General features: G+C 41.3%; 1 protein-coding gene across 7 annotated transcripts in view; it reads right to left on the bottom strand.

Moving 5' to 3' along the window:
- INPP4B (inositol polyphosphate-4-phosphatase type II B) overlaps positions 1-24,847 on the bottom strand; it is a 700,458-nt gene that overhangs the window by 286,828 nt on the left and 388,783 nt on the right. For 4 of the 7 annotated variants that reach the window (XM_044300592.1, XM_044300585.1, XM_044300600.1 and 1 more), the window contains one exon: positions 14,889-14,968. The exons of 2 other annotated variants lie outside the window; for them this stretch is intronic. In XM_044300592.1, coding sequence (XP_044156527.1) covers positions 14,889-14,968 — 80 coding nt within the window. Of the gene's footprint in view, positions 1-14,888; positions 14,969-15,944; positions 15,997-24,847 lie in introns of those variants that run through there. One more of the 7 variants, XM_044300615.1, reaches the window with a different exon arrangement.

The following is a 24,847-nucleotide window of genomic DNA, read 5'->3' as shown; positions in this document are numbered from 1 at the left end:
AGTTAGCGGAAAGGGAGACTTTGTGAGAAAATACAAAAAAAATCAATTTCTATAAACTCGCCATGCCCCTCATTGAATACCTTGGGGTGTCTTCTTTCCAAAATGGGGTCACATGTGGGGTATTTATACTGCCCTGGCATTTTAGGGGCCCGAAAGCGTGAGAAGAAGTCTGGAATCCAAATGTCTAAAAATGCCCTCCTAAACGGAATTTGGGCCGCTTTGCGCATCTAGGCTGCAAAAAAGTGTCACACATGTGGTATCGCCGTACTCAGGAGAAGTTGGGGAATGTGTTTTGGGGTGTCATCTTACATATACCCATGCTGGGTGAGATAAATATCTTGGTCAAATGCCAACTTTGTATAAAAAAAATGGGAAAAGTTGTCTTTTGCCAAGATATTTCTCTCACCCAGCATGGGTATATGTAAAATGACACACCAAAACACATTCCCCAACTTCTTCTGAGTACAGCGATACCAGATGTGTGACACTTTTTTGCCGCCTAGGTGGGCAAAGGGGCACACATTCCAAAGAGCACCTTTAGGATTTCACAGGTCATTTTTTACAGATTTTGATTTCAAACTACTTCTCACGCATTCGGGCCCCTAAAATGCCAGGGCAGTATAACATTTCCAAAAGTGACCCCATTTTGGAAAGAAGACACCCCAAGGTATTTTGTGATGGGCATAGTGAGTTCATGGAAGTTTTTATTTTTTGTCACAAGTTAGTGGAATATGAGACTTTGTAAGAAAAGAAAATAATCATCATTTTCCGCTAACTTGTGACAAAAATAAAAAGTTCTATGAACTCACTATGCCCATCAGTGAACACCTTAGGGTGTCTACTTTCTGAAATGGTGTCATTTGTGGGGTTTTTATACTGTCTGGGCATTGTAGAACCTCAGGAAACATGACAGGTGCTAAGAAAGTCAGAGCTGCTTCAAAAAGCGGAAATTCACATTTTTGTACCATAGTTTGTAAACGCTATAACTTTTACCCAAACCATTTTTTTTTTTTACCCAAACATTTTTTTTTTATCAAAGACATGTAGAACAATAAATGTAGTGAAAAATTTATATATGGATGTCGTTTTTTTTGCAAAATTTTACAACTGAAAGTGAAAAATGTCTTTTTTTGCAAAAAAAATAGTTAAATTTCGATTAATAACAAATAAAGTCAAAATGTCAGCAGCAATGAAATACCACCAAATGAAAGCTCTATTAGTGAGAAGAAAAAGAGGTAAAATTCATTTCGGTGGTAAGTTGCATGACCGAGCAATAAACGGTGAAATTAGTGTAGTGCAGAAGTGTAAAAAGTGGCCTGGTCATTAAGGGTGTTTCAGCTGGGGGGGGGGGGGGGCGTTGAAATGGTTAAAAATGTATTTCTACTGTAACAATTTTTTTTACCGGGTTCGGTTCCAAGGTCCCACTAAGTTAATTTTTGAAGTTATTACCCAAAGTCTCACGAGACTTTGCGAAGTAATAACTTCGGCTCATTGGAGCTCCTGCTCCGTACAGTATTCTAATGAAGTTTTATGTGAATCGACTTCGGATGTTTCACCTGAAGTCGCTTCGCTCATCCCTAGTACTCACCACTCAAACGTCAAGTCACAGTGCAGCATTGCAAGCAGAGCGCACTAGATCTTAGGAAGATTGGGGGTTTGATTTGGGGACCTGATGAAGATTGGGGGTCTATTCTGAGATCTGATAAAGATTTTGGGGTCTGATCTGAGTTCTGATGAAAAATATCTTATTAAAAGGGCTTTAAATGGCATGCGTACTTTATGCAAATACGTATTGTGCTCTGTATAGCCTTTTTTACATTGTTTTTTGTTATATTGAGATGATTCTTTTCATTTTTTTAGAGGGTCTAACAATTTTTCTGCTAAAAACATGATAAAGGAACATCTTGGACACCGCTGGTGAATCGGAGTAGATTTATTTGTGCACATTGTCAGTGGGCTATGGATGTCCCACTATCTCTTTTCTATGTATCATGCTCCACATTTATCAACGAGGCAGCATAAAAAATGTGCTATGCATAAAGCATGGCCTGAGGTGGTGGTGCATGACCCTTGAGGAATAAACAGATTTCCCCAAAGCATCACTTTAATATTAAGACCACCAGGCAAATTGACTCTGTCTGTGATAAGCACTTTAGCTGTTGGAAAGGAAGGGGTAAATCTTGGGAAAGTTTTTAAGCGCCGCACTCCAGAATTCTATTTACAAAACGTTGAAAAATAGATCTTTGTGAAATTTTAAAAAAGTCACATCTTACTTCCAGTGAGGGGGAGTAGGGCTATAGTCACACAACAGTTTAAATAATGGAAATTAAAAACAGCAAAATAGCCTATTTCGAACAACCATTTGGTGCTTTCTAAAAAACAGCTGTTAAAAAAAACACAGAACCTTTAATTATATGGAGGTTGTCGGTCCACGAAAAGGGCCAAAATACGCAATAACCTATTTTTTCATTGCCGTTTTTCACTGGCTTTAAAAAAAACGACCATGTGAATAAGCCAATAGACTTTAATGGTTCTGAAAACAGCTGTTAAAAAATGACTGTCACACATGTACTTTTCATTGTGAATCTAGCCAGAAGCGTTAGACTTAAAGATGCACCACGTCATGCAACGTTTGATACATTTGGCACAAATTGCAGCAATGCAGACTCCTGGGAAACAGACTTAATAAAAAAATCCCCTTATAATAAATCTGGTGTCTGTTTCTGCATCTACAAAATTAACTCATGGTGGGATGGCAAAGCTTGTGCAGATCTGTTTGTTGTGAAGCATGCATGTGTTTTGCATGAAAGCTTCTGCCAGACTCCCCTGGCGGGTGGCTTATCTCCTCGAGAATTTTTTTTTCAACATGCCCAACCTTTTTCTCTCCCAACAGCTTCCATCATAGCAGAGGCGAATCCATCCCACTGAATATCGGCAGGATCTGCCAACATACATCTAATACGGGCGGCCAGTTTACGGATTTGATTGAAAAATACATCTAGTTCATAAAGGTTAATTGATTCTTGAATTCTACATAAATAGACTGTTTTTGGTGACTTTTAAAATGGACTCATGCACAGCCTAAATTTTACTTGTGCCCTTACACATAAAGATCATGACAAGCTAGTAGAAGAGAGCCCCTTTGATATGAAACCCTATAACCTACACTAATTGGCTCTGCTTTGGTTGAATAGAAGACAGAATTTTATTTTATTCACTGCAAGGCTGTGATGTTCCATTTTCTAGAAGAATATCTTATCTTGATCTGACATCTATTTCAAACGACAAATTAAAGCAACTGAAAAATTCACAAATAAAAGAAACAGATTTAAAACTTATTTAACTAATTAGACTAAAGAACTAACAATGATTTGACTTTCAAATTGATATAAAATTGCGATGGCAAATTAGAATGTACAATATTGGTTAAAAGGGAGCTGCCGAAATATTTCCTGTCTGGAGCCCTTCAAAAGTTTTCTTTCAAGCAGTTTTCAATCAAACTGAACAAAAAAGCAGAAGGGTATTTAATGAGCAAAGATGATTTCATGACTGCGGCAATGAATTTTCTTCCTGCCACTGGAATCTTGAAAGCACTTCTCGGATCCAACATTACTGCTATCTTACCATAGGGGATCATATCAAAACGATAGAAGCTTTTCTGACCATCATAACAAAATACTTAATGTGAATAATAACATTTTACTTTAACTTTTGTGTAGGGTGAAAATAGGAGTTAAACTTTTTATCTATGTGGGAAATACAAGTTTAAATTTTTTAAGGCATTATTGAATTACCCATAGATTATAGTTTATACATCAAATGTGTTGTCCAAACTGATTAAAAAAAACATAGTTAAAAAGGCAATGTACACCTTCGGTGCATTTTACTCATTTTGGTCTTTATTATAAAATATTGAGCCGTTCTGTCACAAAGGGCTATCTGTTCGTCTAGCTGTGCAAATGGTACTTTTTTTTACTTTCACTTTGTGCCTGTCATCTAATAACCCTTCTCTCTAAAAAATCATATTTCACATGGCTGGATCTTAACAAGTTTCCAAGTAGAGCTTCAATATGCAACAAGAAGAAATGGGAGTGAGACAAAACACTTTTTGAGCATTCAATTTAATGAAAACAATGAATAAACTGAAACAGGCTGTTTTTTCGCTGATCAAAAGTTTAGGACCACACCTCCAAAAAAATAAATAAACACCCCAAAACAGAAATCAAACTTCCAAACATGAACTCAGTAATGAGTAGCTCCGCCGTTATTGTTTAGCACTTCCAAAATTAGTTTTGGCATGCTTGATGCAAGCGTTTCCATGAGGTGAGTGGGAACATTTCTCCAAGTGGTGAAGACAGCACAAAGGCCATCTACTGTCTGGAACTGTTGTCCATTTTTGTAAACTTCCTTTGCCATCCATCATCAAAGGTTCTCCATTGGATTTAGATCAGGGGAACACGCAGGATGGGCCAAAAGAGTGATGTTATTCTCCTGGAAGAAGTCCCTTGTCCTGCAGGCATTGTGTACTGTAGCGTTGTCCTGTTGAAAAACCCAGTAGTTACCACACAGACGAGGGCCCTCAGTCATGAGGAATGCTCTCTGCAACATCTGGACATAGCCAGGGGCCATTTGACGCCCCTGCACTTCCTGAAGCTCCATTGTTCCACTGAGGAAAAAAGCACCCCAGACCATTATGGCGCCCCCTCCACTGTGGCGCGTAAAAAACATCTCAGGTGGGATCTGCTTGTCATGCCAGTAACATTGGAAACCATCAGGACCATCAAGGTTAATTCTTTTCTCATCAGAGAATAAAACTTTCTTCCACCTTTGAATGTCCCATGCTTGGTGCTCTCTTGCAAAGTCCAAACGAGCAGTTCTGTGGCATTCAAGGAGACAAGGTCTTTAAAGACGTTTTTAGTTTTTGAAGCCCTTCAGTCTCAGATGCTTGTGGTTATGGGGCTGCAGTCAGCACCAGTAAGGGCCTTAATTTGCATCGAGGATTGTCCAGTGTTTGACGGACAGCCACTTTTTGGGTCTTCCACTTGACTTTTTTGTTCCATAACCCTCAGGGGGGAATTTAAGAAATTCCAAATGACTGTCTTACTGCGTCCCACCTCAGCAGCAATGGCGCGCTATGAGAGACCCTGCTTATGCAGTTCAACAACCAGACCACGTCCAAAAAGGAAGAGTTTTTTTGCCTTTGCCATCACAACGTGTGACTACCTGACAGAGAATGACAATGGATCCACATCTTTGCACAGATTTGGCTTTTTAAAGGCATGTGGTCCTAAAATTTGGATCAGCTGAAAAACAGCCTGTTTCAGTTTAATCGTTATTTTCAATTAATTGAATGCTCAAAAAATGTTTTGTCTCACTCTCATTTCTTCTTGTTGCATGTTGAAGCTCTACTTGGAACCTTGTTAAGATCCAACAATGTAAAATATGATTTTTTGCCATTTTTCAAGTGGTCTTAAACTTTTGATCAGGACTGTATATAGTTTAATGGGAAAAGATTCAGTAAAACTTGTTATTTATACATTTATATTTTTATGACTTCAGTTGTACATGGGGGAGATATTATTGGTGATTGAAAGCTTTCTTTGCCTGTGTTCAACTGAAGTCAGAAAGAAAACTGATTAAAATGTATACATTACAAGTTTTGATGAATCTGTTCCTACAAAACTATACATCAATCTACTCAGCTTCTCCTGCTCTAAAACATGCAGGTTGCATTGCATTTGTGGTGACAAGTCCTCTTTAAATGGGTTATCGAGGATTTTCTGTTAATGGCTTATCGATCAGTGTATGCTCATTGGAGTATAATACCAGGCCTAAACACACCAGTAGGTATTCCACTGTGCACGGATAAGCACTAAAAAGGCCCATCAGTTGTGATGATCAGTGGGGGTCCTAGGGATAGGAGCCCTACGAATCATAAACTGATAGCCTATTCTTAGGATAGGCTATCTACTTAACGCTCCTTAGCAATAGTAACCTTTACAATATAATTTCACATTTTTATTTCCTATAGCAAAACTTTGTATTCCTTGATAACTTAATTTAGATTCATTAACAGGACATTTTTTCATATGCAGCGTCCTGAAACACACTTCTTAGTATTGTGATTGTGTTTCATGAAAATGTGTCGTATCAGGTTACCATTAAGTTGTATAAAGGAGGGGAAGGTTCTAACAAACCTCCCAGGGCTGACTCAACTCTTTTTTCCCAAGAAGGAAGTCAGTACAGTGTAGTGTGTTGTCCGAGGTAGAAGCAACACCTCAGCAGCCATTTTGGAGCGTTAGCTAAACTCCAGAGATAGTTCTGTGTACTAGCACATAGATGTAAAAGATTACTGAAGATACAGGCAACCCAGAGAGGGAGTGAGAATATTGTTAAAGGAAGGTAATTGTTGTTTATCAGGCTTTAGCCTCCTCTGCATTTGGGGGAGAGATTCCAAGCTACCAGACAGAAACACCACCTGTCAGGAGATAGTATTCCTAGAGAGGATACCGACGCTATTGTGTACCAAAGTACTGTATATGGCAATACGGTACATCAGAGCCAGTAGATCCCTCCAGCCTGGAGAAACAAAAGATGAATATTGATTGCTATAGAGGAAAACAACCCCTTATGCAACTTTTAGGAACTAACTTGAACCATTGTAGAAACTGCCTTGCTGTAAATGACTTATATGTGCATTGATGACCTTTGGATCAGGTTCAGTAAAGTACTGAGATTTTTTTCCGAGAACTGGTGTGCCTATTGTGTAAACTCATCACCTACTTGCACCCAAGAGTGCTGCCATCACGAATATATCAGGGACCCTGCCTTCCCTGCACCTTACACCCAGACCATCAAGGGGACCTCGACTAGCATCTGGTAACCTTGAGAGTGCCCTGAAGGAATCTGGTGCCATTCTTCCATTTACTGCACACCATCCAGAGAGCTGTTAGCTGCAAGTAGAAACTACTCCTTGGTCCATGTCCACAACATTAGCTCCACTCACATGCCCCTGTGGCCCGGTCACTGCCCAAGGTACTGTTAGATTGACCAGAAATGATACGCTCTCATAAATTATTATGTTATGTTATGTTACTAAGTCCTTGTATAGCGCTCTAGAGGAACTCAATCCGATCGAAGCGCTTACAAATTATTAGTTTGATTTCATGTAAATGTTCTGTTCACCAAACTTTATCATTATCAAAGAATCCTAGCCGCATTCCAGCTTTCAAAGTTGAACCCATTACTCAGAGTCCTCCCAGAAGTGTTTTTGGCTTTTATGCCTTTTTCTTATTATATGCACTAAACAGAGCAGAGATTTGGGGATTATGCCAGCAAGACTATCAAAGTCAGCCTTCTGCTTCCTGTTTCTTCACTAACTATTTTGGTATAATTCCATGTTTTCTGTGTTAATAGTCTACATTACCCGCAATATAATAGATCCATTGTATAACATTTCACTAATCAAGCTTCCAGGAAAATATAATTTATGTATTTCTATTGGACAGTATCAAATATGGCTTTTTCCTTGGAATTCTGTCAGGCCAGCACCCCAGAGTTAACGTCTTGTTGCACAGGACACTGTTTTTAGTTATATACCTTTTAAAGAGAATCTGTCAGCAGGAAATTGCTTTGTAGTGTTAGCTCAACTCTATGCAATGATACCTTTCACATAGCGATCCATTACTTTATTCTGGATAAAAATGCATATTAGCAGTGTCCTAAAAGTGGGCCCAAGCAACTCTGTGCAGCTTCCTCTGCCAGCCCTTCCCACTCATTGACAGGATCAGGCAAGATGATTATGTGGGACCTTGTCAATCAATGAGAGGGAGGTGGGCAAAGGAAGAAGGAAGGCCAAGGGTGCACAGAGTGGCTTGGGTCTACCCTTGGTGCACTTAACTGCACATTTGCAAATGGATTAAAAGTCATTTTTCTACAGAAAGATGCAATGGATTGCTAACTGAAAGGTACTCATTCAGATGAGCTAGCCCTACAAGGTACTGTGCCTGGTTTAACAGCAAATTGAGGACCTATAAGGCATTAACATCTAAGACTGAAAGGTACATATTTACTTAATTAAGGTTTTAGCATTCTTGAAATATATAACTATGTGTAAAATATACAATTTCAAACAGACTAGGAAATAACCTTTTTCTCTCAAGACATTGATGGGCATCTCTTCATAATATTATCTCTTCACACAAACAAATTGGTGATCACCCATAACTTCGCTCATACCAAGATCAGTGATGGACAATTTCCTGGAAATATGCACCATCAAGGTTGACATATACACATGTCTGTGTGTGAATGCAAATCTGAAAATTTAGGAGTGTGTAGTGTAAAGATACACAAACTATGTCAAAAATGTTTAGTCCCCCTGCCTATGTTAAAGAATTAAGCATCTTTCAATAATGTGGGAAAGCAATCTGGCATGCCATTCCGGCAGAGAATAGTTTTCCGGATCCGACAGAGCCAGATATTACCATGTGCCCGCCAGACCCCTTAGACTATAATGGGATCCGGCCACTCTCCAGTATCGATGCCAGGTTTCAGGTAGACAAATATCGCTGCGCGCAATAGATTTTTTCTGAACAAATCCCGGGGAGAGTCCAGATCTCACCAGTTCCCATTATAGTCCGACAGTGAATGGCTAGGCCAGATCTGGACAATTCTGGCTGGCTGTTCCTCTGCTGCAACAGCCTGACGGATTGCTCTGCTACATCTGCAAAAGCAGCCTAAGTACTTTTACATCTAGGACATGATGGCTCCAATGCATTAACTTCCCATAAAATGCCAGTAATGGGTGCTGCTCATTCAGGACAGAGTGCCTATTCTAAAGTTGCACCCTCTCACTATTCCCATCTTTGGGGATTTATTTTATTTTATTCAAGTGTGACGCCTTTAAACACTTTTATACAGTAACTGCACAGTCATGAGTTTTCAAAGATTATTACAGATTATAGCGCTGATTTGCCTAGCCTTTATATTTACACCCTTGGTCTGTGCTTTTAGAATAACATGTACCAACTGCAAATGTGTCATCATCCTTTTGATACCAAGAGAATGACGGCTCATTTTTGTTCTGTTACATTGTAGAACTTGAAAGGAGGATGACCCAGACTGAACCCCAAATGTCCAGATAGAGTGAAGTAAGCAGCTGCAATTATCCACGCTGACATTCAGCTCTTAGAAGAGTCGCGTCCTGTCCGTATTTGTCCCTAGCAGTTCACATAGTGAGAATGTATAGGCATTTCATCACCTAGGATATAGATGGTATAGAATTTACTGAAGATAACATAAATATTACAGTTCCATCAGCAAGTGATTTTGAGCAGAAGTAAAAGCCTTGGAACCAGTATATCACTTTGTGGCTGTTAATAAGACTGATTTAATGGTGTATAATAACCCTCTTATCATAAAATAGTCAAAGTGGTTTCTCTCCCACTTGGTGGTTAAATACACTTGAACCCCACCTTGCTCGGGTCTGGAGTACTGTGCACCACCAGTGGGTCAGGCTGCCCCCCATCCCTGATGGCTCTCACAAATCTTCTGTGTCATTCTCAACTGCATCTTCCATCTAATAAGGGCTTCCCCTTAACACAGCATGCCTTGCCTAGGCATTGTATGCAAGCTTACAACAGCCACAACAGCCAGTGCTCAAGTGCCTCTGAGGTTTCTCCCTACCACTAGGCCACTAACTTTCTCAGGAATTACTGCCTTCAACTCGCAATGCATATGCTGCTAAGGCTACTTTCACACTTGCGTTTAGTATCTGTCTTAGGATCTCAATACTGGAAAAAAACGCTTCCGTTTTGTCGCCATTTATTGTCAATGGGGACAAAACGTAACTCAACAGAACGGAATGCTACAAAATGCATTCCATTCCATTTAGTTGCGTTCCCATACTGGAGAGCAAGCTGCAGTTTTCTTTCCGTCATGGGATTCGGAGCAAAACGGGGACAGATCAGTTTTCTCAGAGACAATCTAATACAAAATGGATCCATCTCCCATTGCCTTTCAATGGTGTTCATGACGGATCAGTCATTGCTGTGTTAAAGATAATACAACCGGATAATTCATAACGGATGCAGATGGTTGTATTATCAGTAACGGAAGTGTTTTTGCTGATCCCTGCCAGATCAGGCAAAAACACAGGTGTGAAAGTAGTCTAACACATCTCAATTTAACTCAATTCAACAGTTTTCAAACAGGCATGTTCATCACAGTTTGAACATTGGGCTTACTGCCTCTCAAGAAGTACCACTTTTATTCAACTTCTAATACAGCACACAAGCAACTTGCATTGTATCACCTTGATTATATACCTTTGGGCCACCCTCACCAGTTGAGTGCCAACTGCACTGTTTTCTACTTGAGGATGCGGACCCTAGCTTTCGCCAACTCCCACACACTCTTTGTGACTTACAATATGGCTTTGGACCAGGCCGGCAGGTATCTTTTTCTTTCATCCTAATACAATGCTCTGGTCACAATATACAGCCATTGGCTTCCTAAGACTACATTTTAACCCAGATTCACCAGCCTCTATTGCCCTCTCATGAATGACCCCCTGAGGGCTTCCATTCTTTAGGACCTGTCTTGTTCTCTTCTGATCATCTACACATACATTACGGACTCTAATTATTCTCCGGCATCAATCACTCTCTGTCTGCCTCTGACGGCTTCTTGGTGGCTGAAGAGGTCCTGGCCTCCACATATTCTCTCTGTAGGTCTCTCTGTGTCTCGCATGTACTTATTGCACACACAAACACACATGGTTATCTGGAGGGACTTCAACTACACCTACCGACCCTACAGTAAAACCCTTCTGGCACTGCAACATCTTCTCAAGTCAGGGCAGGTCACTGGAACAATGTATATTTCTGACTGATACCTACTACAGAATGACCGAGGAATGCTACTTCGGTTGTCATCAATTAACAGAGGAAATAGTGACACTGTTGAAGGAGCAAGTATAGGACAGTTCACCCCACTTATCAGAATTTTCATACAACCTCAAAAAGATAGAGGATAATCAAATAGGAAATTCTCTCAGAATATACCAAATGATACTTAGATATTTTTATTTTACTTTATTGGGCAGTCTTCCTCCTGGTTCTGTGTGCTGGTTCTATATTGAAAAAGGGCAGCAATGGTGCTTCAAAAAGAGCAATTACCGCAACACCAAACAATGGGGTAAAAAAAATAAATAAAAATAAAATAAAATCTATGGAAACACAATGGTTGAGATTTATCAAAATTGGTGTAAAGCTTTCAGGGCTCCTGGAAAATGAAAGGTGGAATCTGATTAGTTTCTATAGGCAACTAACAGTTTTTGAAAAAACTCTCTCAATGTCATTTTCTTGGCTGCGCTGTAGCCTTGAATATGGTTTTATGATGAACAGTTCTAGAACTGAATCTGTGAAAAACATATTAATTTGATTAAGATTTCTCATGTTTAATCACTTTGCATTTCCAAGGTACATCTATATGATCGTATGTATCTTGCGGTCCGCAAAGTACGAATGACGTCCGTGTGATGTCCGTGTTGCATCCATTTTTTCTGCAGACCCATGAACAGAATATGTTCTATGATTTGCGGAACAGACATACAGATGCACAGAGCACATGCTGGCTGCATCCACATGTCCGTTCTGCAAAAGGTAGGACGTGCTTCTTCCGTATTTTGCAAAATACATACAGTCGTGTTAACCCACCCTAATTGATTACAATTAAAATGCTTTCTACTGCCAGGGACAGAACGGAGGGAGACCCCAAAACACAAATCAAAATGGAGCCAGTTTGCAGTTGCTACAACAGCATCCAAAAACGGAAGTCGCTTATTTTCTCCTCTGCTCCAGTTGGTGCTTCTCTATCCGCCTATAGCTGAAGCAGGGGGGCATATGGCAACACATATGATAACATTTCTGCGCTACCTCAGTCACTTTTTTATGTTTTGCAAATAACATCAAATTTAAAAAATGCATTACTTTAAGAATATGTTCACATGTGGTATATGTGCAAGTTGGACCAACCTATAAGAAAAAACTCACATATAATGTGTAGATAACACTGGGGTCTAGTATAATATACTGAGCCAACCCAAAAACAAAACCAATAACCCCAAAGAAAAGTGGAAGACACACATATAAAATATACCGTATTTTTAGCCCTAAAAGACGCACCGGCCCATAAGACGCACCTAGGTTTTTGGGGAGGAAAATAAGAAAAGAAAAAATATTTTTAACCGAAAGATGTGCTGTGTGTTTGGTGGGTTTGGAACTAATGGTGGTCTGTGGATGGCACTATTACTGGGGATCTGTGGCTGGCACTGTTACAGGGGGGGATCTGTGGCTGGCACTGTTACAGGGGGGGAATCTGTGGCTGGCACTGTTACAGGGGAGGAATCTGTGGCTGGCACTGTTACAGGGGGGGGGGGTCTGTGGCTGGCACTGTTACGGGGGGGGGAGGGATCTGTGGCTGGCACTGTTACAGGGGGGGGGATCTGTAGCTGGCACTGTTACAGGGGGGATCTGTGGCTGGCACTGTTACAGGGGGGATCTGTGGCTGGCACTGTTACAGGGGGGGATCTGTGGCTGGCACTGTTACAGGGGGATCTGTGGCTGGCACTGTTACAGGGGGGGATCCTGTGTCTGGCACTGTTACAGGGGGGGATCTGTGGCTGGCACTGTTACAGGGGGGGATCTGTGTCTGGCACTGTTACAGGGGGGGATCTGTGGATGGCACTGTTACGGGGGGGATCTGTGGCTGGCACTGTTACAGGGGGGGATCTGTGGCTGGCACTGTTACAGGGGGGGATCTGTGGCTGGCACTGTTACAGGGGGGGATCTGTGGCTGGCACTGTTACAGGGGGGGATCTGTGGCTGGCACTGTTACAGGGGGGGATCTGTGGCTGGCACTGTTACAGGGGGGGGATCTGTAGCTGGCACTGTTACAGGGGGGGATCTGTGGCTGGCACTGTTACAGAGGGGATCTGTGGGTGGCACTGTTATATATGTGCCATCCACAGACCCCCCAGCCCATAACAGTGCCATCCACAGACCCCCCCCAGCCCATAGCAGTGCCATCCACAGACCCCCCCAGCCCATAACAGTGCCATCCACAGACCCCCCAGCCCATAACTGTGCCATCCACAGATCGATCCCCCCCCCCCGCCGCCGCCGCTGCCAGTATACAAATATAAGATGTCATATTCAATTAATAGTTATTAAACATGCCCCCTCACTCCTATTACTACCTTACATCCTAATCGCTTCTGTAGAATTCAGGCAGGCCGGCCGGACGGTCTGCGCGTCTCTCACTGACGTCACTTGCCTGCGCCGCCTGCTTCATTCATAAAATAGGCGGCGCAGGCACGTGACAAGAGTTACGCTGCCGCCTGCCCGGCCTGCCTGAATCCTAAAGAAGCAATTAGGATGTAAGGTAGTAATAGGAGTGAGGGGGCATGTTTAATAACTATTAATTGAATATGACATCATATATTAGTATACCGGAGCGGCGGGGCGGGGCTATACTACACTGACTGCACCGCCCCGCCGCTATTGCCAGCCCCCAGATCCTCCTCCCAGTCCCTCCCCGAGTCCTCGCTCGCTCCTACATCGCAGCTTGCGATGCAAAACTGCAAGCATTCGCCCCATAAGACGCAGAGGCATTTCTTCCCCATTTTGGGGGAAGAAAAAGTGCGTCTTATGGGGCGAAAAATACGGTATGTAATTTATTAAGACATGATCACATAACAAACAATATATGAAACATAAGGCACAAGTGTACAGCAGGGGGGGGGGGGGGAGACCTCATGTAAGGAGGTCAGATACAACCTCTCTCCCAAACACCCAACTGGCAGGGTAAAAGATGTCACAGACCTAGGTATACATCAGCATGAAAATTGTGAGAACTGTAGGTTCACTCAAAGTAGCATGTACTGGTATGTATGTTGCATGCACAGAAAGATAAATGAAAAAATGTTGCCTTTTAAAAGCGTCCGTTCTGCATTCCGTCATAATGCAAGTATATGAGCAGCAAAACGGATCCGCCCTTTCGACTTATGGATTCCGTAATGTTCCGTTATAACACTGTTATAACGAAAAGCCAGAACGGACTCCATAACGCTAGTGTGAACTCACCCTTAAATAAATAAGAAAAAAATATACATATTAGGCATTACCACATCCGTAACGACCTGCTCTATAAAAATGTCACATGACCTAGCCCCTCAGGTGAACGCTGTAAAATTAAATAAATAAAAACTGTGCAAAAACAACCAATTTTTTGGTCCCCTTGCTTCATAAAGTGTAATAATCAATGATCAAAAAATCATACCAAAAATAGTACCAATAAAAACGTTAACTTTTCCTGCAAAAAATTTGCCCCTGCACAGGACGATTGGCAGAAAAATAAAAAAATATAGCGTTCAGAAAATGGAGACAAACAAACAAACAAACAAAGTTGACATATATGATATCACCGTGTCCGTAACAACCCAAATGGAACATGGTGTCTAAAAACCAATCCAGCAAAATCTGCCTTCTAAAAACCATGCGGCAGTTGCAAATTTTACAATATTTTTGGTAAATTTGGGATTTTTTCATAAATAAAGGTGAAATATTGAGCAAACTAGATGGGCCAAATGGTTCTTATCTGCCGACACATTCTATGTTTCTATGTTTCTAAATAAATTGCCTCATGAAGTACAATGTGTCACGAGAAAACAATCTCAGAATGGCTAGGATAAATAAAAGCGTTCCAAAGCTATTACCACATAAAGTGACACATGTAATATTTGCAAAAAATGGCCTGGGCAGGAAGGTGAAAACTGTCCCGGGTAGAAGGGGTTAAGGAAAGTCAAGGAAAAAAAAGAAACCTACTTGAGACTGAGAGACAATGGTTGCTCCTTTGCTTTCACCAGATCCTTCACTTTAAATGTGCTGCAGCCCAGGAAACTTTTCTACAGATGAAAAGAAGAAAGACATTTTTGTAACTCTCGAGTGACATTAAGAGATGAGGGTTCACTACAAAGGCGATAGCTCGTTAATGAAGGTGAAATAGCCATATGTATTAATAGCACAGTATACAAATAGAATAGATGTAAGACAGATTACAGGTTGATTTTAACTACTGATGTTTATCACGTTTAGGCCTCATGCACACTACCGTTTTTGTGGTCTGCATCCGAGCCGCTTTTTTGCGGCTCGGGTGCGGACCCATTCACTTCAATAGGGCCACAAAAGATGCGGACAGCACTCCGTGTGCTGTGCGCATCCGTTGCACCATTCCATGGCCCCGCAAAAAAAATATGGCATGTCCTATTCTTGTCCGTTTTGCGGTCAAGAATAGGCATTTCTACAAATTGCGGAAGGCACACGGGCGGCTTTTGTTTTTTTGCGGATCTGCGGTTTGTGGACCGCAAAAAAACAGCACGGTCGTGTGCATGAGGCCTTAGTCTCACATATAGTCTTTCATTATGCAAATTGCCCTTTACAACAAAAAAACTAAAATAGTAAAGCTGTGCCTCTGGTTCCACTAGTTGGTAGGTAAGTCATATAAGTCAATATTAAACCTTGAGACATTAGTTAGGATTAGTGTTCAGCAAAGCATTCAAAGCGGAATTTGATTCAAAGTTTAGGAAAACTATTCTCAACTTATCCAAATTTCCTTGCACTTCATGATAACAAATCAGGTGGCTGCACGTGTTAGATAGCAAAACTAAGTGTAGAGGAGACAAGCCTCAGTACGCAAGATCACTCAATGCCGTGCAGCCAGCCAATCCGCAGATAGCCATCTGTGATGTCTCACCCCTATAAAACCCTCATCCAGCATGGTCTCCGCCACTCTCTTGTGAGCTGAGCATAGGGAGAGACGTGGCAAGCGTTCATGCACTAGGGATAGTGTTGCTGAAAATAATTAATAGAATAATTCAATACCAATAAGATGGAATCCTTTATTACTCCAGTGCCCAGCATACCAATCAATACCATCCAGCCTGCACCCTTTAGGGAGGACCAGGTCTTAATGATGACCTTCGTCATCTATTGCTGGCTTTACTTCTTTCAAATCATCCTTCAAAGTCTCCATGTCCTAGAAAAGTCAGTAAGATGTAGAGAGAGGAGGAGCTGGATAATCCTGATGATACATTCTCATCTATATTAGAAGATGTGGAAAAGGAAGAAAAGCAAATGGCAGAAGAGGGCTCCTACCTGTAGAGCAGGAGAGAGCTGGTGTTGGAGATGTGGTTATGCCTGCATATTGTGCCCCCACCTAGCCAGCCAAACCCCATACCAGCAACAGCCCCTGTTTAAAGGTGCATTAAAGGTGCAGCACGGCCATTAACAATGAAGACCAACAATACAGCGGGGTCTTCATTATTAAATAAAAGGTAGGCTGTGGGCTAATTGGCCACACTGTTCTTCACTGCAGCATGGCCACAACCCAACTGCAGTGGCCGTGCCCTAAGGCAGAGTGGCCTGCAGGTATACCTGATTTATAGCGATTTGTGGAAAATTAATTTGTAATGAATCAAATTTCTTGAGGAACTTTGGCGAAGCAGCCAAATCGAATTTTTCTAAACTTCGCTTATCTCTAGTTAAGATTATAGCCAAGCCAGTACCTCCTCTGCAGAAAGTTGTTTCAGGTTGACTGTGCCTCATCAGTACTGAGCAGACATAACTGGCTTAAAGGGGTATTCTGCTAATTTCAAGTTATCTCTTATCCACTGTTAGATTGGTGTGGGCCCAGCAACAATCATGAGAATGGGACCCCAAAAATGAATGTAGCATGGTTACTGCCACTCCATTAATTTATATGGGACTGATGGAGCTTTCTTATGATTGGTGGAGGTCCAAGCAGCAGGGCACCCACCGATCTAATAGGTATCCCCCATCCAGAGGATAAGGAAGTAGCTTGAAATTGCCAAAATATGCTTTTAACTGGGTGAGAGGTCTTTGCCTTTGATTTGGGGATACAGAGCAGAGAAGAAACTACCAGGGACTCTCCACATGGAGAGTTATTCATTAGAAAGTCCTTTAGGCTCCCTAATGATTTTTTAGGTATATATGTTTAAACTGTTGCAACAGATGCAGTAATATTCAGATAACAACTCTGCACTGTCATGCTATTGTTGTCAACATCCAGGCTGTGCATGATGGGCACAGGCAGAGGAATTGGTGGGTTTGGCCTCAAATCTCAGTTTAGACTTTCTCTTTGGATGTATTGTTTTTTAAACGTATACATTAGGTGTCATAATGGACGTAAGAAAAATAATCTAATTATATGTTGCATTTAGCAGCTGTCATAAAGCTTAATGGACTATATATTGCTCCTAAAGATTTGAAAGATATTATATAATAGTGGTTTTCTGAGACTTACAGTATCTAGCAAAAGTGAGTGCACCCCTCACAATTTTGTATATATTTTATGATATCTTTTTATTGGACAACACTGAAGATATGACACTTTGATACAATGTAAAGTAGTCCGTGTACAGCTTGTACTTGTGTGTAAATTTGGTGTGCCCTCAAAAAAAAAAACTCAATTGTGCCCAAGGTGTCAATATTTTGTGTAGCCACCATTATTTTTTAGCATTGCTTTAATGCTCTTGGGCATAGAGTTCACTACAGCTTCACCGGTTGTCACTGGAATGCTCCTTCACTCCTCCATGATGACATGGTTTTTAGAGACCTTGCGCTTCTCCACCTTCTCTTTGAGGATGCCTCACAGATTCTCAATAGGGTTTAGGTCTGGAGACATGTTTGGATAGTCCAGCATCTTTACCCTCATTTTCTATAGCAAGGCAGTGGTCATCTTGGAGGTGTGTTTGGGATCATTGTTATGTTGATATACTGCCCTGCGGCCCAGTTTCCGAAGGGAAGGGATCATGCTCTGCTTTAGTATGTCACAGTACATGTTGGCATTCATGGTTCCCTCAATGAACTGTAGCTCCCCACTCATGCAGCCTCAAACCGTGACACTCCCACCACTAGGCTTGACTGAAGGCAAGACACACTTTTCTTTGTACTCCTAATCTGGTTGCTGCCACACACACACACACACACGTGACACCATCTGAACCAAGTAAGTTTATCATGATCTCATCAGACCTCAGGATATGGAACTAGTAATCCATGTCCTTAGTCTTGTCTTCAGCAAACTGTTTGTAGGCTTTCTTGTGTATCATCTTTAGAAGAGGCTTCTTTCTGGGATGACAGCCATGGAGACCAATTTGATGCAGCGTGCAGCGCATGGTTTGAGCATGACAGGCTGACCCCCACCCCTTTAACTTCTGCAGCAGTGCTGGCAGCACTCATACGTCTATTTTGAAAAGACAACCTCTGGATATGCATTCATCGGTTTTATGGCATAGGCGCTGCTCAGCTCCATAGAATTGAATAAGGCTGAGCTGCGATGCCAAGCACAGCCACTATACAATGTATGGCGCTCTGCTTGGTGAGCACAGAGAAGACGCACAGGAGTGCCTTCTCAAACAGCTGATCCCTAAAACACATTTATCATCCAACCCTAGACACTGTGATAAATCTGGTCCAGGTCTAAACAGACTGTCTAAGACTATGCTATCTTTACGATTAGTAAAACTGGGTAAGGCTGTCTATACCTTCACTGGGTTAAAATATTATTCACATACAACCTATGGCCTCATACACAAGACCGTATGTATTTTGTGGTCCACAAATTCTGGATCACAAACTACAGATACCATCCGTGTTTGCACATCCACTGACTTTAATAGGTCCGTGGACCGCATTTTGTGGCCAAGTATAGGACATGTATCTTTTTGCAAAACAGACATACAAATTCAGAAAGCACACAGATCATCTTTGTACTTTCCGCATCGGTATGTCCATTTAGCAGAAATATAGAATATGCCTGCAAAATGCGTATCACAGAATCACCAAAGTCAATGAAGAAAGGAAATACAGCACCTGGAGGGTGTTGTTTCATAAAAAAATAGTCCACGGACCTAGTCCTTACTCATGACATACAAGACTGAATAAAACATTCCCATTCTAAACTACCAGGGGCATCACATCTACGCTTGTTTGTACTAGAGAAGCTTGGTGATCGTGCACACTACATGCAGTCTTTTTACATATCCCCCATTGAGTCTGAAAACCCATTGAGTTTAAAGGAGGTCCAAGATTCAGAGGCACGTTTGAATAAAATAGCTTCAGTCTTAGAATGTGCTACTATAGCCTCCAATGAGAAATTGCCTCCAACAGAAATGTTAACTCCTGGAAATGTGAAACGCCTGGAAATTTTGCTTGCAAAAGAATTGAAGACATGGATAACCAATGGATTAGGGTTGAAAAAAGGTCCCTACTTTTTGATACCATGGAGATTTTTTGAAAAAATAGAACAGCATACTTTCGGATTGTTTGCTGAGAATAATGTCACTGATTATTCAGGGAGAACAAAATGTACTGAATGATACTCAAAAGCAAATTAAGGAGACGCAAGATTCACTGTCAGATTATGCACAGAATGAAGACTTTAAGGCTTGTTGCACACGAACATGTGCGCTCCGTGACCGTATTGCGGACCGCATTTGCGGATCCGCAATACATGGGCACTGTTCCGTGTGCATTCCGCATCACAGATGTGAACCCATTAACTTCAATGGGTCCGCAAATCCGGAGATGCGTAATGGTGCTGAACAGAAGCACGGAACGGAACCCTATGGAAGCATTACGGAGTGCTTGCGTCGGGTTTCGTCCCGTACTTCTGTTCTTAAAAAAGATAGAACATTTTTTTGCAGAACGGCCGGTTCGCGGACCCATTAAAGTGAATGGGCCTGCGATACGCTGCGGCTGCCCTACGGTGGGTGCAATTTGCGCATTCGTGTGCAAGAGGCCTAAGGTGTGGGATGAAAAAAATCACAAATAAGTTCGAAAATCAAATTATGAAAATAAAAAAGGGCAAATTTTAGAGGGATTGCAGATATTACCAATTTGACAAGGTTTATATGTGGTCTAAAAATACAACTCCTACACTGAAAAAAGGTCATCGAAAAAAAGAAAGAACATGCAAAATATCAGCTTTGTAAATTATGACTCATCTGATTATTCACAATACACCTCCGATGATTGTTCAAATTCCTTGATGGGTGAAAATACCACACCCGATCCAGCTGTATGCGGCTCTACAGTATATTAATGCGAGGAAACAGTGGATACACATATTCTAAAAAACGTAAAAGACGTGCTGGACGAAAGCACCGTCGGGGTGAAAAAAGATCAGAGTCATGTGATTCTACTGTGATTAACCTTTATAGTTACATCTTAAGTGAAGCCCAATGCTCAGTCCTATGAAAAGGTCTGAACTATGTCCCCTCCATTGACTTTAATGTTTCACAACTATTTATTATATCAATAAACTTGTAAGAAACTTTATTTTTAAAACTTTAAACTTTTTTAAACTTTATTTAAAAAATTTAAAAAACTTTTTTTTTGCAGTGTCCGATTTAGAAATACAGGAGGTTTGTCCTGCTCAATGTCTGAGTAGAATGAAATAATCCTTGCTGACTATTCTGAAAGTCTCATTTTGTGATGAAAAATATATTGAAATATATATTGAAAATATATTGGGATTGGGAAATAATCCTATGGGTGAAACACATACAGATTTGCAGTTGTTTAATTCATATGAACAAAAAAAAATCTACTTTATTTTAGCTCATTGCACTGTAAATCTGTGGATAATAAAGATGTGATTGTTTTTCATTTTTGTATCTCATTTCTTCCCAATAGCATCACGGTCTGATCCATTGGAAAGATTTCAAGAGATGGTAGAGAAGGAGCTCATGAACCTAAAACCCAACTGTAGGAAGCTAGGAGATAATCTGACTGTTGTGGGGCACATAGCTCTAAAACAGATTAAGCACAATCCTGATCTCCTTCTCAGGCTGGGTTCACACCTGAGCGTTTTACAGCGCGTTCCTACGCGCTGTAAAACGCTCAACAAGGAGAAACCAATGATTCCCTATGGGAATGGTTCACACTTGGGCGTTTTACAGCGCGTACGATCGCGCTGTAAAACGCCCGACGCTCCAAAAAGTACATGAGCGACTTTTGGGGCGTTTGTGGCCATAGGACACTGTAGTGAATCACACAAACGCGCGTCAAACGCGCGTTTACTATTACAAAAACGCGCATAAAAATGCGCGTCAAAAACGCACGTAAAACGCGCGTTTGCGCAACGCTCAAGTGTGAACCCAGCCTCAGGGATTCTGATTGTTGTTAATAATTCAGGCTTATACGACAAATGCAATTTAGAAATACTAAATGATGCGGCGTTAATACTGATCCTACTCATTATGTACAGGAATGCCTAAGAAAGTTATTATTGGAGGGTATAGTCCTGGGGGTCATTAATGAGAGAATGGCAGAATATATTTACGTGAAAGATCCAATTATGACCATATTCCACTCCCTCCCCAAAGTGCATAAGGGGAAGTTTCCTCCCCCCTTTAGGCCTATAGTGGCTCCTTGTGCGCAAAAATTGGGCATGTGGGTAGATCAACAGTTACAACCACTTGCGATTAAAATTCCCAGCTACTTACATGACACAAAGCATGTCTTGAAAAATGGTCAGACACATATAGTTGGGCTACTTGCAATGTAGTGTGGCAATATTCTTCTACATGCCCAAGGTTTGTCAGCACTTGGTGAACATCTTAGACTCTACAGGAGATATACTGCTCAATTACAAGAGATAATCTTGATGTTTTGTTTTTTTTTACAAAAATGTAACAGACAAAGTTTTATGTTGAACAAAGTATTTTCTTTCAGGTTCGTGGGGCATCAATGGGGGCTCGCTTCTCCCCTTCTTCTGCTAATACACTGCCTGTCCCAAAAAAAAGTCACCACCTGGATTTAAGTAAGCAAATAGTTATGAGCCTCCTATTGGATAATTACTGCATGGGCGATCATCTTTCAGCTGGCAATAAAGTTATTTAACCCCAACTGGTTGCTTCTCATTTCTTAAACAACCATGTCGAAAGACACATCTTGTGGTCGTGGAAAAGATGTTAGTCTGTTTGAGAAGGGTCAAATCATTGGCATGCATCAAGCAGAGAAAACATCTAAGGAGATTGCAGAAACTACTAAAATTGGGTTAAGAACTGTCCAATACATTATTCAAAACTGGAAGGATAGTAGGGACCCATCATATTCGAGGAAGAAATGTGGCGGGAAAAAAAATCCTGAATAATCGTGATCGGCGATCACTTTAACGTTTGGTGAAATTAAATCGTAGAAAAACAACAGTAGAACTCAGGGCTATGTTTAATAGTGAAAGTAAGAGCATTTCCACATGCACAATGCGAAGGGAATTCAAGGGATTGGGACTGAACAGCTGTGTAGCCGTAAGAAAACTACTAATCAGTGAGGCAAACCAGAAAAAAAGGCTTCAATTTGCTAGGGGAGCATAAAGATTGGACTCTGGAGCAATGGAAGAAGATCATGTGGTCTGATGAGTCCAGATTTACCCTGTTCCAGAGTGATGGGCGCATCAGGGTAAGAAGAGAGGCAGACGAAGTGATGCACCCATCATGCCTAGTGCCTACTGTACAAGCCTGTGGGGGCAGTGCTATGATCTGGGGTTGCTGCAGTTGGACAGGTCTAGGTTCAGCAACAGTATGTGCTCCAAGAATGAGGTCAGCTGACTACCTGAACATACTGAATGACCAGGTTATTCCATTAGTGGATTTTTTCTTCCCTGATGGCACGGGCATATTCCAAGATGACAATGCCAGGATTCATCTGGCTCAAATTGTGAAAGAGTGGTTCAGGGAGCATGAGACATCATTTTCACACATGGATTGTCCGCCACAGAGTCCGGACCTTAACCCCATTGAGAATCTTTGGGATGTCCTAGAAAAGGCTTTGCACAGCAGTCAGACTTCAACCCATTTTAGTCATCAATAATCTGGCATGGACAGTTTACTGATGACTTGTTGATTTGGGAGGGTAGTCATTCAGATTTTGGGGATTTTGTTCAGTACATCAATAGGAATGACAAATCTGAGCTTTACACATCATTTTGACTCTATCAGCATGCCATTCCTGGATGTAGGGCTCTCCCAGGAGAATAATAAAGCCATTAGTATGCCATTTAGAAAAAGCACAGCAGGTAACTCCATCTTGGCAGCTAGTTCGTATCACCCTCAACATGTAATTAATAATATACCATATGGAGAGTTAGTACGCATCAGACGTAACTGCATACACGATGACAAGTATAATGATGAAAAAGATAAGGTGCTCGCTCGTCTCAGACAAAGAGGTTATTCTGACTGTACCCTAAAGAAGGCTTCTTGAAAAGGGCAGAATCATATCCAAGTTTCTTTGTTGGTTGAATCAAAATATACTACCAAAAAGGAAAAATCTGAGCAACCAATTACTTTTGTAACTACCTACAGTAGACAATATTACCAAATAGTGAATATTATACATAAATATTTACCAGTTCAAATAGAAGACAAAGTACTTGGACACCCTATAAAAAGGGGTGTCAGCTTCGTACTGGGATGGGCACAGACATTGGGTGATTTGTTTCTCCGAGTCAGTTTTCCCCTGGGAATGTACATCAAAGGACTTGGTTGTCTTTTTCTGGTTGAGATCAGAAATTCAAGGCATGTAGGTACGCTAGGGTTAATAATGGTTTTCAAGCCTGTACCACTATGCAAGAGTTTAAAATTAGGGCGGACATATATTGCAATACAACACATGTGATTTACTTGGCAACTTGCAATATGTGGGGCAGGTGGCTTAAGGTGCGCATAAGATGCCATATTTCTACTGCGACTAATAATAAGGTAAATGTTTCTTCCCTCACTAAATATTTTAGAGGAATGCATAAGGGAGATTTGTGGAGTTCCACATTTCGGGAACAGAACGAGTCTTTTCTCTGTTGATAGGTGGCGATTATACAAGGAAACTTATGAACAGAGAAATTCAATCTCAGTGTTACAAAGCGCTCAAAGGGTGTGAACAAGCGCCAAGATTTGATGTATTTTTGTTAAAACATTGAGCTGCAATTGCTAAAATATTTCTTATTCTAGTATTGTTTGCAACATATGAAGGATATGATTCTGTTCAACATTTTTGCTCTATCCTAGTTGTGATCATGTGATGCCGCTAGCGGGGCTAGCATTTTATAAGGGGAATGCTTTATTCAGTATTGTATGTCATGAGTATGCTGACACCCAGGGTCCCTGCACATGTTTCACTGTATGGTGTCTATGGCTGACCATATAACAGAGGGGAAGATACTTCCTAAAATATTTAATGCCTGAGGATGCTATTATGTTTCTTATGGAATTCAAGATACAAAACCTTAGTCTCCAAATGAAATTAGCATGTGTGTATGAGCCCTACCTGACCAACTCCCTCTGAGGGCAATGTCTGAGCACACCCCTCGTTCTTCGGATGATACCTCTGATGGTGAGGAGAGACTTTCCAGAGTGGAGTACCAGATGCTGCCTCAGAGGGGAACTGGACTGAGCTCCAGGTGACACAATACACCCAGTGGATGCTGGAAGGCCAGAGGCTGATCAGACGGAAGCATAGCCAGGGTACAAAGTTAATCAGGCAAAGTCCATAATACGTAATCCAAAGTCCGGTACACAGAATGACAAGAACCAAAAGAATACCTTAATTCAAACAGGAAACTAGACTAGCTAGGAACCTAAGGGTATTTTCACACTAGCTTTTTGCTGGATCCGTCTGTTCTGTGTCCTGCCTTCGTGAGAGGGTCCCTGGCTTTCCCGAAGGGGAATCCCTTGCCTGTATGTATTTCTAGCCTGTTCCATTAC

Source organism: Bufo gargarizans, chromosome 1 (assembly GCF_014858855.1).
Source record: "Bufo gargarizans isolate SCDJY-AF-19 chromosome 1, ASM1485885v1, whole genome shotgun sequence".
NCBI lineage: Eukaryota > Metazoa > Chordata > Amphibia > Anura > Bufonidae > Bufo > Bufo gargarizans.
Note: the sequence above shows the minus strand (reverse complement) of the source record. Positions and strands in the feature narration are given on the sequence as shown.